At 35.8% G+C, this 15,489-nt stretch overlaps 1 protein-coding gene across 1 annotated transcript; it reads right to left on the bottom strand.

The window, feature by feature from the left end:
- Positions 1-5,327: 5,327 nt before the first annotated feature.
- Positions 5,328-14,662, bottom strand: LOC150031875 (UDP-rhamnose/UDP-galactose transporter 3-like). Its single transcript, XM_090308315.1, has 7 exons — positions 14,509-14,662; positions 13,885-14,069; positions 13,600-13,800; positions 13,333-13,491; positions 13,001-13,238; positions 7,692-7,759; positions 5,328-5,384 (listed from the first exon to the last, which is right to left on the bottom strand). Exons 1-7 carry the CDS (start codon positions 14,660-14,662, stop codon positions 5,328-5,330), a joined length of 1,062 nt encoding a protein of 353 aa, XP_090164441.1.
- Between the last annotated feature and the right edge of the window lie 827 nt (positions 14,663-15,489).

Genomic DNA, 15,489 nt, shown 5'->3' with positions numbered 1-15,489 from the left:
AATATGATTTAAATTAAATTAAATATATAATATTTAATTATTAATTAGTTAATTGTTAATTAATTTATATTATTATTTAATTATATAAAAATTAGATTTAATATATTATTAAAGAATAGAAAATTAGAATAACTCCCTATAATGGTAGAAGAGAGTTGTAACTCCCCATCCATCTATTTCTCTCACTTAGGGCTACAAGAAGTTTTTTTGCAGAGTGAGTAGAGATAATATAGTGGTTGATCTTGTTTTCTCTGAAAAAATATTTCTACCAAAAAACAAGGTGTCTCTCAACACACTTTTACAGAATGTTGTTTTGTAAAACTCTCCTTCTAAAAGATCCCACAATCCTGATTATGTCCGAAGAATAGCAAGGTTTCCAAGTGGTGATGTCCTTATTCGTGGCTATCCATAAGATTGGGGAGAAGGTATTCTTGAAGAAAGTTTTCAAGGAGTTTATACATAGGAAAGCATTGAAGAAGGTCTCCAAGAATATGTCTTCTTCCCCTGTAAAGCATGTTGTAAATTTATGTCTATCCTGTTCTTTTTTTTCTTTGTATTTCAAGAATTTTCAAAATGAATTTAAAAAAGAATCTCCTCATGTCCATAACGTAAAATAACATAATGAAAATTACAGAAAAATATAGGAAAAGTGTAGAGGTTGAAGCTCGGTGGAATAATTTGAACTAAAATCGAATACATATGTATAATTTTTATTGCAACGTCAAGGCGTTGCCACACGCATCTTCGTTCATGATAGTTCTAACGTCGCAGTGTTACAGGATAGTGTCACAATGCTACTTGAAAACTGAGTGTTCTGTCTATTGCATCACTCCGTAGCACTGCATCATTCTCGCCTCTGCTTAGCCTCTGGGTTTGGCACCACGATGGTGTATCTGTGGTGTGATGGTCACCGGTGGTGGCATGCAGCTACTTAAAGAACTAGTCGATGATGAGCAAAAGAAGATTTGACAATCATGCAAACCAAAATATAGCAGAGAGGGTTATGATGAAAGAAGAAAGAATGAAAGGTTGTAAAGGAAGTGACCCAAGATGCGACTATGGTGAGGAGGGTGTGCTAGCATAGATTTAAAAGGAGAGGTTGTGGAGATGTTATGGTATAAGCTTGCTGCAAATGGAAAATAGGAAAGAGAGAAAGAAAAAGATGGGATAAGAGGGAGGTAAAGTAGAATTGGGTATAAAATATGTAGGGAGGAAAATGTTTAGATTTCTTTTTCCATAAAAATTATAAATATATTGGAACGTTGGAAATAAGGGTTTTTTTTTTTTTTTTTTAAATGAAACAATATAAAACAAATCTTATCAAAATAATAAATAGGTATATAATATGTTTTATATACCAATGATATACTGTTATATCATTATATTACATTTTAAAAAGTATAAACTATATAAATAGTAATAATATACACAAAAAATTAATAGAATAACAACATGCATAAACAAGTAATAAAAAAAAGATAAAACAGAATATGATAACAAAAGATAGATTTAAATAGATATTGTTGGAGAAAGTGGCCGCCAACTGCTCTCTTGATGAAGTGGGCAAAACCACCACCTCGCGCGTTTCCACGGTGGACTTCTTCTTAGCATTCTTCCTTTGGAGGGACATCTCTTCTTCCTCCTCCTGGTCAATGCTTGGCGCTACTATCTTTTCTTCAATGCCTCTTCCTGGCTGATTGGCTGCACTACCACCATCTCCTTTGGCCGCTTGTTTTTGTTCAAATGCAATAAACATTTTTCTTAGAGGCCTTTCCTTGACATTAGCTAGGCTTGATGCGTTGGAAGCCAATGCCTCAGGGCCACTTGCCACAGGAACAAACCTATACGACGAGGTTTCTCTTCCTGTTTTCCCTTTGTTAGGCTGGTTAACAACTCTCTCATCATCTAAAGTTTTGAGGGGCTTCAAATTTTCCAAAATCTTCCCATACACTTTGCATTCATCTTTCCTCCTAGCCTCACTAGCGTTCACCATGACGTTGGTACATGATGTAGGTGGACACACTCCTTCTTGTGGTGATGACAATCGCGAGAGCACTGGGTTTAGAGGGTTTGTTTCAGTGATTGGGGTGAGGAGAGTAGGATTGAACAGAGGGTTGGCGACAGAACTTACTGAGGCGCGACGACGAATGGCAGTTTTACGGGGCGAAGCCCAACCGATGGCACCATTACTTCATATGAAGATGAAGAGGCGACCACACGGTTTAAGAATGAGTGACTCACAGTGGTGAATTAGCAGCCAATTTGAAAATTTCTTGAAGAAAATCACCAGAAGATTGAAGGATAAAGGGTTGAAGAAGTCTCCGGAGTTTCGTCGAAAATCGCACAGAGGTTTAAGGCTTTTGGGATCTCAAGTTTTGAAAGCATTAGAAGGAGAAAGGGGTTTTTAGTTTAAATTGGCATGAGTGGACACGTGCTTTGAGGTCTGACATCACCCTAATGAAGGTACATTTATTAAAAAGGGGAATGTGACAGCATGCCAGGCAGTGTCAGGTGATGGGCGTCTTTTCGCTTCCTAACGATTATAATTAGACTGTTGAGGTACCCTTTCCTATGTTGAGTATGTTGGATGCATGGAGTTTGTTTCCCCAACGCATCCCATACTCAATGCATCACTCATCACTTTCCCAAAGATCCCAACTAGAACATAATGATCCATAAAGTAATTACCACCAAGCAAAGCAATCACTTCCACAAAACTTAAATGAAGAAAATACTTAAGCAGAAAATCAAGAGAAAAATAAAGAAAATGATAAATTGGAAAATAAAGACAAAAGGATAAAATGCATCTCTGGTAAGATGTCATTTTTATTATCGCAGGTGTTAAAGTGTATCGACATGCAGCAGAAGTAACAATGATCAATAAGCATTCAAATTCATTAACTTTGGCAAAAACTAAAGCATGCTCATCTAATATAAGAGGGTTTATAGTCATACCTTCGTAGAACACTTCAAGATCTTGATCACCAGCAGTTGTCTTCTCCAAAACACATTGTGAACCATCTCAAGATTTTCCACACTATCCTCTTGGAGCTTTAGAATGAGTTGTGGGACTCAAGAACAACTTGAAGCAATAGAAATAAGGGGGAAGCTCACTACACCACACTGTTTGAAGAACTTTTCTTCAACTCGAAATTTTATGTAAAATTTCTTTGAAGGTATGCATCAAGTTCACTCCAATCTTCTTTATTTATTGCAGGTAAACATGCAAAGAAGATCACTGCATGAGTTGCAGCTCATGCTTGGAGTAAATGTGAAGAAGGGAAGTGGTGTTCGTATGAGCAAGTAGAAGATGGGTAATGGAAAAAAACGTTTTTTTTTCCATTTTGTGCATGTTTTGTAATTTTCTATTTTTCCAAAAATCAAATGATTTCAATAAATCAAATTTTATTTCAAAACTGAAAATTTTATAAAATTAATTTCACAAATTAATTTTCTAATAAAATTAATAAATAATTATTTAAATAATTCTAATTAATTTAATATCAAATATTAAATTAATTTTTACACAAATCAATCTTCATATATTTAAATCATATTTAAATATAAATTCTCCTATTCCATTTAATTCTAATTTGAACGTTTCAAATTAACTTATCAAGCTACTCTAAAGCTTATCCATTTACGAGCTAGTAGGGGGACCTCGCAGACCTACAAATCATGGGCTCCAACGATCCGAGATTAATCGGCTAAACTCATTAGACCGAATTTACCCCCATTCCTTAACTAATGGGTCACTCCACTATAGTCCATAGTTGAACTCCCCTCACTATAGATATATTATGTCCACTTGATATAACCACAATCAGTAAGTCGATCCTTCACAGATTGTTCGTAATCACAGTTGGGTCAAGATAGCCGATTTACCCCTATGAATACATCTTGTTCCTTAAGTTCCCACTGACCCTCTAATGAACAATTTTGATTCATAACACTTATAAATCAAATCCTTTCTCTATCATAAGAAGGCGGGGCCCTGATTGTTCAAGACCTGGAATCAGTACTTAAGAGAACAACCTATCTACTAACCCTAAATCGGGTAGGAGTGAATTCCATCTTGCAGGGCTATGTCCCTAACTATTCATCCGGTCTTATCCCCAAAATGGGAGGCTATTGAGCACTGCTGTTGGACTACTCTCACCGTTTGCAGATCAAAGGATAATCCCGAAAAACAGGAGTTCATAGCTAGCTCAGGATTAAGATCGAGTTAACCTAGGTTACTTAATAAATAAAATAGTCAGTTTTAACAGTAAACGGTCGTTATAAAGAAAAGTGACTATTTTCATGGTCCAGTCTATATGCAAACTCATTGCATAGGATGCCTCCACTCACACGTTTCTATATGAACGATCTACGGATCATATCGTTTGTAGCACTTTATAACTTCTTGTAACAACTACAAAATGGGCAGCATCCAATAGTGTTACAAGGATGAGAACCTAATTTTATCCATATACTTATTAGACCATTTAGGCTATATACTGTTAACTTGATCTTGTTTAATCACTATATAAAGTTACAGTATTCAGACTATAGCCATGGATATGTTTATTGGATTTTCATAATAGAATGAAAACAACAATTCATTATTATTGATAAATAGAATGTTTAACATGAACTGTGAGTTCTAGAACATTCTTACAATCTTCCACTTGGACTAAAACTCCAGTGAGAACAAATATATACAATATAATGTTGAGAAACATAAAGGGAAAACACAATAAACTAGGGCATCTCTAATACCATAGATATTCTCCCACTTGCCCTAGATTACACTACTCGGAGTCCTAGTCCAACTAGGTCCTTGAACACTTTAGCCGAGAGGGCCTTTGTAAATGGATCAGCAAGGTTGTCTTCAAAGGCAATCTTTGTGACGATCACATCTCCTCGGTGTACGATCTCTCTAATGAGATGGTACTTTCTTTCAATGTGTTTTCCACGTTTATGACTCCTTGGTTATTTTGAGTTGGCAACAACACCACTATTGTCACAATATAGTTTGATAGGTAGGTACATATCTGGAACTACTTCCAAATCAGCCAAGAATTTGGTAGCTATACTGCTTCTTTAGCAGCTTCCACATGCAGCCATGTATTCCGCTTCCATTGTGGAGTCAGTGATATAACTTTGCTTAATGCTTCTCCAAACTATAGCTTCTCCATTAAGAGTGAAAACTGCTCTCGAAGTAGATTTCCTAGAATCTACATCAGTCTGGAAATCAGAATCAGTGTATCCTGTAAGGATCAAATCCTTAAGTCCGTACATAAGCATATAGTCTCTTGTTCTCTTTAGATACTTGAGGATGTTTTTTACAGCAGTTCAATGACTGTGTCCCGGATTAGACTGAAACCTGCTGACGATTCCAACTGCAAAGCATATGTCAGGGCGTGTACACAACATTACGTACATCAAACTCCCAACTGCAGATGCGTATGGAATTCTTGTCATTCCTTCAACATCTTACAGTGTCTTAAGACACTGTTCCTTCGACAAATGAATTCCATGTCTAAAAGGTAACATACCCTTTTTGGAATTTTGCATATTATATCTTGACAACATCTCGTCAATACAAGATGCCTAAGATAGTGCTAATGTTCTATTCTTTCGATTCCAAAAGATCTGTATTCCTAGAACATACTGAGCATCACCCAAATCTTTCATTTGGAACTGTGTTGCTAACTATCTTTTTATGTCAGCAAGGAAACTTATCTCATTCCCAATAAGCAAGATATCATCAACATAAAGAACTAAGAATGCTATAGTCTTGTTGATATCTTCTTATACACCCAAGGGTCGTCAACATTTTGTTCAAAGCCATAAGATTTGATCATAGTGTCAAACCTTATATTCCAGGATCTGGATGCTTGTTTCAATCCATAAATGAATCGATTAAGCTTACAAACTTTCTGTTCCTGTCTTTTTTCGATAAACCCTTCTAGTTGAGATATAAAACTACTTTGATTAAGATAGCCATTCAAAAAAGTTGTCTTGACTTCCATTTTCCATATCTCATAGTCATAATATGTGGCAATGGAAAGAAGTATTCTTATTGACTTTATCATGGCAACAGGAAAAAAGGTTTATTCATAATCAACACCTTCTCTTTGGGTAAAACCTTTTGCCACAAGTCTAGCTTTATAGGTTTACACCTTGCCAGTTTATTCTCGTTTTCTCTTATAGATCTATTTGAAACCTATAGGTGTAACCCCATGTGGTTGATCTACAAGTTCCCAGACAGAGTTGAAGTACATATACTCCATTTCATCGTCCATGGCTTTTATCCACTGTTCCCTATCAACATCCTCCATTGCCTTCTTAAAGGTTAATGGATCCTCTAAATCATCATCCTCTATGATGTTTTGAGTTTCTGTTAAACCCATATAGCGTTCAGGTTGTTGAATAACCCTCCCACTATGTCGAGGCATCCTCAACTCTTGGGAAGGATATGGCGAGACAACAATAGTTGTTGATGGACCAACTTGATCAACAACTCTCGTTGATGTTTCTGTAGCATCTTTAGTTAGTTATTGCATATTAGTTTACTGTGAGGTAAATAATTTTTTATATGACCCTCTTCTAAGAATGTAACGTTTGTCGATAATACTTTATCTTCTTAGGGATCATAAAATAATCCTCCTTTTGTTTCTTTGAGGTATCCTACAAATAGGCATAATTCGATCGTGTTTCCAATTTCTTAGGATTCTGTACCAACATATGTGCTGGACAACCCCAGATACGGAAATGACATAAACTCGTTTTGTGTCCTTTCTATAATTCATACGGTGTTTCTGAAACACTTTTTGAAGGAACACGTTTAGAATAAATACTGCAGTTTGTACTGCATACCCCCAAAAGGATTGAGATAACTGAGCGTAACTCATCATAGACCAAACCATATCCAACAAGGTTCGATTTCTCCTTTCTACAACACTGTTTTGTTGTGGTGTTCCAGGTGCTATGAGTTGGGATTGAATTCCATGATCTACTAGATAGTTCTAGAATTCTAAATCCATATACTCACCACCTCGATCAGATCGAAGTGTTTTGATTCTTTTACTTAACAAATTTTCGGTTTTAGCCTTAAATTCTTTGAACTTTTCAAGAGTTTCATACTTATGACTGATTAAGTAAATGTAGCCATATCTAGAGTAATCATCAATAAAACTGATGGAATACTGATAGCCTCCTCGAGCTTTAACATTCATCGGACCACATAGGTATGAATGTAAAAGTTCAAGAGGCTCTTTGGCACAAAGACTTTTCAGAGAAAGATCTTCTTGTCATTTTTCCCTTGAGACATGATTCACATGGAGGTAAAGAACTATCTTTTAACTGATTTAGATGACCGTTTTTTACCAATCTCTCAATCCTGTTGAGATTAATGTGACCAAGTCTGAGGTGCCAAAGATAGGCGTTAGAAGAAAATTTCCGTTTATTATTATGAGTCTCAGCTGTTTTAAACATCTCTACATTTAAAATGGCTCTTGCTTCAGTTGGTTTTAAAATGTACAAGTTATTTTCAAGTCTTGCAGAATAAATATGAACACCTCTTGAATAAACAAACACTTCATTACATTCAAAAGATACTCTGTACATATTTTCTAGCAGACAGGAAATGGAGATCAAGTTTCTTTTCATCTCAGGTACATAAAATACATTTCTACATAAAATACATTTCTAAGTAAGATAAAAGAGTCTCCAAAAAACAACTTGACATCTCCCACTGCTTCAGCTGAAATGACTTCACCCGTTCCCACTTTGAAAGTCATCTCTTGTTGAGAAAGTCCTCTCAAAGAACTAGTTTCCTGTAAAAAGTGCAAACATGATTAGCGGCGCCTGAATCCAATATCCAGGTAAGGTGAGAATTCTCCACTAGACATGTTTCAATAACTAGTATATCAAATTTACCTTGTTTTGCCTTTTCTGCTTTCTTCTCAGCCAAATACTTTGGGCAGTTACGTTTCTAGTGCCCAACTTATTCGCAATAGAAACATTTTCCTTTGGGAGTTTTGTTTTTGTTTTTCTTAGCAGTGGCTTTCTTTTTCCCTTTTCCTTTCTTCTTCATTTGTATGGTCTTGTCTTTAGAAGAAGAAGGACCAGACTTTTTATCATCAATGGGTTTGTTTCCAGATGTAGACCCTTTATAAAACTTCTTAGGTTTCGAAATAACATTTCTTTTTTTTTTCCTTCAGTTTCATCATTGATTGATATGTCTGTAGCTCATTCAACAGCGTGGTCAAATTATAAATAATTTTGTTCATAACAACATTTGTTCTGAACGATAGATAACTCTCCGGGAGAGTTTCTAATATCATGCTTACTTGACTCGTCTCATCTATCATCGCCTCGTGAGTTTCTGCAATATTAAAATGAACCATCATATCGAGAACATGTTCTCTTATGTTGGTTCCATCTTTCATTCACGTAACATAGACATACTTAATGGCTTCATGTCTAATAGAGGATGATAGTTGCCCAAACATCTCATGTACTGGCGCCATTATCTCACGGGTGGTGGGCATGACCTCATGCTTCTTATTAAGTACATCAGATATACTCGTTAAGATATAGGCTCGAGCTTTCTCATTAGCCCTTACCCACCTATCATAGATGTCCCAAACATTTCGGTTGGCTGTTGAACTGGGAACCGGAGGACATTCCTCCATCAAAACAAACCTCAGATCATCCATAACTAATATCGTATTGATGTTCGATTTCCATTTCGAATATCCCTCACCATTAAATTTATCGGAAGCAAGCAATTGTATGATTGAATTTGACATTACTGAAACATTTTAAACAAAATCTATTAAATAATGCATCTAAATCCATTTTTAGCAAAAATAATAAAGTACCCAATAAATCTTTATTTATTTGCAATGTAGTGATTTAGAACAATTGCTACCGAAGGGTAGTCAAGAATTCTTTCACAGAAGCAAGACAATTCTTGACCAAATACTATATTAGAATAACTCTTTACTCCTATAGTTCTTTTGGTTATCGTTTTCGGTCAAGATATTTATTAACAATTAGTAATTCTTGTAAGTGTGACCCGCCATTTTTAGATCTTATAAAATGGTATGAATATGCCTCCGAAATAGAAGACAATACCCAAGATAAAACTATAAGATCCTATTCATTTTACTGAAGCCTGGGTTGTTCCGAATCCTATGTTACAACCCTCCAAGGGGATTGTCGCGGTTAACAATTAGCTAGTGCCGCCTAAAAACGACAGTAGGCGTAACATAGAAATCTCACGGTTCAAACTAATGGAGAAGACCATAGGACAATATTGACACATTTTCTTCACCCACTTACTATGAACTACCTCCCTCATTCACCTTGTTATTGACCCATGCAAACACTTTCCGAATAGCAGTTGCGGTAAAAGCGACACGAAACCGAGCATGGATCTCATGGTGTGAACTCTTGAGGACGTGAGAACTAATAATTATTTATCGAATATATTGTTAATCTCCCACTGAAGTGTTCTATGTGTTTGGGTATTTACTTAGGTGTAACGGCTAAATATAAACAACTTAAGTCTAAGTGGTTTATCCAAGTATAACACTTATAATTGGATTTAACCTACAATGTCTAGGTGATAAACCGTTTTATTATCTTACATCGCTCACGCAAACTCATAAAATCAGTTAACAACGCTCAATCTTTCAGTCATAATCTCCAGGTAGGAGGTGTTCTGTAAACCGTCAACTTAAGTACCCCCCAACCCTAGACAAGTTTATGAATCGATTTGAGTTTGTAACCGAATTTTATAAGGTAACAATCTATTTTAACGATTTAAAACTAGTTGTTAATTTAAGGGAGCATGCAACTGTTCTTTGTTATGGATTTTAAACGTCTAACCCAATTTTATAATAACTTACAAAATTTTAGACATGCTAAACATCCACAACATTCAACAAAGGCATTCAAAATCTAATATAACCATTATATTAAATATAACCCTAACATGCATACTATATATTATAACATTTATAACATACTTTTAATGCATGTAACATGCTTCCTACGGTGGGGTTTTAAATCTACATGGCATACTGTATGCACATACATGAATTATTTAATTATTACATACATCATATGCATAAACAATTAAACATTAATTGATATGGTTTTAATTTTGGCATAAACAAGCAAACAGAAGCCTAACTATTACAAATAGCTTCAAAACCGTCTTTGAACCGCTCGAACCGCTCCAAATTGAACCCAAGCATCTTGAACTGGACTGGATAAGTCTGAACCGAACCAACAAAGTTTGAACTAGACCAACCAAAAATCCTTTGAGGCTGAACCAGATTGGACCTTGAGAAAATCGATCGAACTGGCTGCTCTTGGTCCAAGCTCAAAATCTCGCTAAGGCTGATCGTGTAACACTGAAGGCTATCATCTAACACCATCACCTAGTGTTGAGTAGAGGTACACGATTGCTTAATTTCTTCTGTCTATCGCATAGTGCCATCGTCTAGTTCTTGGGTAGAGTTACATGATCGCTTAACACCATCGCATATTGGGTTTTGTCATCGCTTAGTGTCTGTCGCAGCTACACGATCGCTTAGTTCCATCGCATAGAACTTCATCGCATCATTGAGCTCACGCTGCAGCTACACGATTGTGTAGTGCCATCGTATAGCACTTCCAACACATCGTTTAGTTCCCATGAAAAGCTACATGATAGCGTAGTGCTATCGCATAACATTTCAACACATCGTTTAACTCTCGCAGGTACACGATCGTCTAGCATCCATCATCACAACGACTAGTGCCCGTAGTTATACGATCATCTAGCTTTTCTTCACATCGTGTAATGCCTGGAGCTAGACGATTGTTTAGCATTTGAACCTCAACGACGATTTTGAGCAGAAGCTAAAAAACTGGAAACGTAGCTCGACCTTCTTTATTTGTTTCTTCAAATTACATCTTAATTTCAACTCTAATGATTTCAAATAAATTAAAAACTCTTGATAACACATATAATCTCATGAATCAAGAGCCAATTACAAATTTAATTAAGAAATTAAAAAGAAATAAAATTCCAAATCTTAGAAAACTATATCAGTGCATTAATTTCATATATCTCATGAAAAACACCCACCATACCAAAATTAAACCAAATTGAATGCTTATATGATACTCTGATACCAATTTTAAAAGTGTATCAACATGTAGCGGAAGTAACAAGGATCAATAAGCATTCAAATTCATTAATTTTGTCTGAAACTAAAGCATGCTCATCTAATATAAGAGGGTTTGTAGTCATACCTTTGTAGAACAATTTAAGATCTTGATCACCAGCAGTTGTCTTCTCCAAACACTAGAAGAAATTTGGGCTTTAATATCGGTTGACAACCGACATTAAAGATAGTGTTATTAAAGCCCTTTATGTTAGTTGCCTTTAATGTTGGTTTGAAACCGACATTAAAGGGCTTCAATAACACAACTTTCAATGTCGGTTGCAACCGACATTAAAGACCTTCAGTGAAATTTCCAACCGACATTGAAGCCTATGTTTTTTTTTTTTAAATTCTTAACCGACATTGAAGCCCGAATCGTCCGTTTTTTTTTTAAATTTCGTCATCGAATCCATTTTTTTGGTCAAAAAGTATAACATGACACATCATCATTGAGCGTTGTGGCTATGACATATTATTCATGTATGGATTGTAAATCTATTACATTTAATCCACAAATTTTGCTATAAAATTATAATTTAAAAGGTTGTACAATAATTCAGGCCTTGAAAACACAAATTACAAGTAATATAAACATTATGATTTTATAAACATTATGAGATTACTGTCTCTCTCTACTTGGTAAATATGGATCCCTTCATAATTCTTCTTGAACCAACCCCCTAGCTTTAGTAGTGTCTAGTAATAGGCATCTTTGTCTGACCATTGTTGTTCAAAGCATCACAAACAAAAAAGGTTTAAGACAAAGGATTGAAAGTGAAAATGTGATAAGAATTCATATTCAACTAACCGTGTTTATTGGGAATGTGCATAAATGGTACATTCAAGGGAAAATTCTTGTAGTGAATGTGTTGGATCTAAAGCTCCCCAAGAAAAAGCATAAAGAGGTTGCGATACCAAATATTTACTCCTTTATTGCATTTGCAAAACAAGAAAACTCAATAGTTGAATAAATGAGAGAATCTTCTTTTTCAAGATCTTGAAGAAGAGAAGCTTGGTTACCTAGATATGAGATACGAAGACGATGGAAAATTTTTGGCAGCATAACGATGTTACCACAACAAAACCCAAAATTTACCTTGAACCTGTTCAAAGAAACACACTCCCAAAAATATTTCACAACCACTTGTTCTCAACAGAACTATCAGAATTCCCAAAAAATGAATATTCAAGAACACATACATCAATAAGCAAATTTAGCTCACAATGTACTTCAAATCTCAAAAGTTGTCACAAAAACTACCATAGTGTATGGATAACCCATAAACTACCATAGGGCAACCCACAAACTCAAGCACCTTGAATCAAATTTACACTACAAATAAATAGTACCCATGAGTCATAAACGGGTGTTACATTCTAATCCAATATGGTTCAAAGAGAAATAAGCACACTATAACTTCTCAAACAGGAATTTTCATATCATTAGAGTCACTTGAAAACCCTTAGAAATTGTGCTTAAAACTGCAAGCATTCAAAAATGCACTTACCAGGAACAATTTTCACCTGAATCCCTTGGTGTTGCAAGAAATCCATCTCCTCTCCACCCCTTCCAAACACCTAAAAAACACATAAATAAAAAAGGTTTAAGACAAAGGATTGAAAGTGAAAATGTTATCAGAATTCATATTCAACTAACCGTGTTTATTGGAAATGTGCATAAATGGTACATTCAAGGAAAAATTCTTGTAGTGATGCTTATCGAATGATCAAATAATTTAAATAGAATATTAGAATGATGCTTATCTGAGGGATGGCCATTGCATTGCCTTTTTTCTCAATTTCAACTGCCCAACTATACATCACCATCCCAATAATAGCAAGAACCATCCCTGATATGTTCTTCAATGTCATCTCTGAATAAAAAAGCAGCCACCCCAACATCAGCACGCATACCGTCTTCATATGGCCTAAAACCTGGAATGATAAGGTCGAGAAGTGCCCGATGCACAGATATTGATTGATGTTGCAGAACACAACTAGGGAGCATGATAGTAATATGAAACACTGCAACATTCATTAAGGATAGATTGAAATTCGGAAGTAAAAGCGAAACGAATACAAGATTCGAAAAAAGAGAGATATCGGAATAACGACTTACGAATGCACCAAAAGTGTAGTTGTATTTCAGTAGAGATTTGCTAATAAGGCAATAGTTAATGAACGGACCAACTGTTAGAAGGGAAAGTGCTAGTATGGGAGCTGTTTTGCTTAGTAATTCAAAGGAACCTATTGAGTACTTCTGTAATGAACCTATTAACTGTTTAAATCAATGCAAAAGATTTGAGCTTGATGTCTCATAATTAGGTTCTTAGAGTTCAAATGCTGAATTTCAAGTGATTTTATAGGGAGAAAAGAGAATGCTTACAATTTGTTGTAGTGATGTGCATAAGATTGCTACCAAGGCACAAAGAAAGCCTTTGGCATTAACTTTGACATCAGTTACCGTACAGACTCCAACACTGACAACGACCACAACAATGGCCATCTTCACTTCCCTTGAGTATTGTTTTCCATGAAGAATCCACTCTAGTACACAAACCACTGGTATCATGCTTAGCTTTGATATCTACAAGCATATAAAGTAGTGACAAAGTTTAGTTATCGTCGATGACGATGAGTGATGAGTTAAGAGTAAGAGCAAGAATTGAACCTGATAGAATCCAACATAGTTTAACATGAGGCTGAAGTTCATGGCTGCTATCCACATGTTGGCGATAATTGAGAACCAAAGGAGTTCCCAAAAGGGAATAGACTTGGATTCAGAATAGCCAGTGGCATTTGAAATCCAACCAATCAATACAGTTACAGAAAAGTGAAATCTAGTTAAAGTTGTAGCTAAAACACAAGAGGGAAAGCCTTGGATCAAAGCAACTAATTGATGAAATGAAAAGGATGCATTATGCATTTTAGTTTTCTCTAAAAAACACACTCATATGGGACAATCATTTTCATAAAGGGTCATTCATAATTTATTGAGAAGTTTGATTAAAGCCGTTTCGCTCAGTCAACGGGGGATCGGTAGCTGGCCTCTGGCGCTATTGGCTACCTGAAAATGGAACTTTTCAAGTTCATTTTTATCATCCAGTTAAATGCTCAGTCAGTTTCCTAAGCCGTTTCCTTTGCAAAGTACAACGTCGACGACCGGATCGGAAGACCCACGAGTAGATCAGACAAATAGACGATCGGATCGAAAAAACCCACAACTAAATCTGTAGATCCAACGCCGACAACTCATCTCCACGACTAAAAAAAGTTGGATGGAGGACGAGCTAACCCACAGAAATCTTCAAATCCAAGGAGAAGAGAGAACTCCACCACTGACGGAATCTACAGACGATGAACTCCACCACACTGGTGACGAAGACCAAAACAAGTTGGACCGGACGATGACCCAAATCTATAGATTGAACCACCAGAAGAACGGCCATGACGACGACCAAACACCGAAAGAACGCCCATGACGATGACCAACCACTAGAAGAACGCCCACAAAAATAGAGATCCAAGTAACGCCAGTGACGACGACGATCGGAGTGATTCACACGGCCAAGTTAAGAAGAAGAGAGGGTTTGGTAAGAGAGAAGTGAAAGGAGAGAGAAGATTTGATATGGAAGGAAAAAAGATGCAAAGTAAAAGAAAAATAAATGTAGGCCTTTAATGTCGATTTTAAACCGACATTGTAACCCAACTTCAATGTTAGTTTAAAATCGACATTAAAGATCCATTTTTTTTTTTAAACCGACATTATACATTCGATCTCACTTTTTTCAACCGACATTAAAGCCCAAAATTCTTGTAGTGAAAACACACCGTGAACCACCTCAAGATCTTTCTACTATCCTCTTGGAGCTTTAGAACGAGTTGTGGGACTCAAAAACAGCTTGAAGCAACAGAAACAAGAGAGAAGCTCACTGCACCACACTATTTGAAGAACTTTTCTTCAACCCGAAATTTTTTGTAAAATTTCTTTGAATGCCTGCATCAAATTCACTCCAATCTTCTTTATTTATTGCAGGTAAACATGCAAAGAAGATCACTGCATGAGTTGCAGCTCATGCTTGGAGTAAATGTGAAGAAGGAAAGTGGTATTTGTGTGAGCAAGTAGAAGATGGGTAATGGAAAAAACGTTTTTTCCACTTTGTGCATGTTTTGTAATTTTTCTATTTTTCCAAAAATCAAATGATTTCAATAAATCAAATTTGATTTCAAAACTGAAAATTCTATTAGTTTTATAAAATTAATTTCACGAATTAAT

This window comes from Benincasa hispida, chromosome 12 (genome assembly GCF_027475165.1).
Source record: "Benincasa hispida cultivar pf3 chromosome 12, pf3_genome.v1.1, whole genome shotgun sequence".
NCBI classification, from domain to species: domain Eukaryota; kingdom Viridiplantae; phylum Streptophyta; class Magnoliopsida; order Cucurbitales; family Cucurbitaceae; genus Benincasa; species Benincasa hispida.
The sequence above is the reverse complement of the archived record's forward strand: the minus strand, read 5'-3'. Positions and strand labels throughout refer to the sequence as shown.

Coding starts and splice junctions, on each gene's coding strand:
- LOC150031875 (XM_090308315.1), bottom strand. CDS start 14,662: ATGGCCGTTCTTCTGGTGGTTCAATCTATAGATTTGGGTCATCGTCCG. Junction 13,239..13,332: donor ACTACACTTTTGGTGCATTC/GTAAGTCGTTAT, acceptor TGAATGTTGCAG/TGTTTCATATTACTATCATG. Junction 5,385..7,691: donor CTTTTATCTTACTTAGAAAT/GTATTTTATGTA, acceptor TATGCTTTGCAG/TTGGAATCGTCAGCAGGTTT.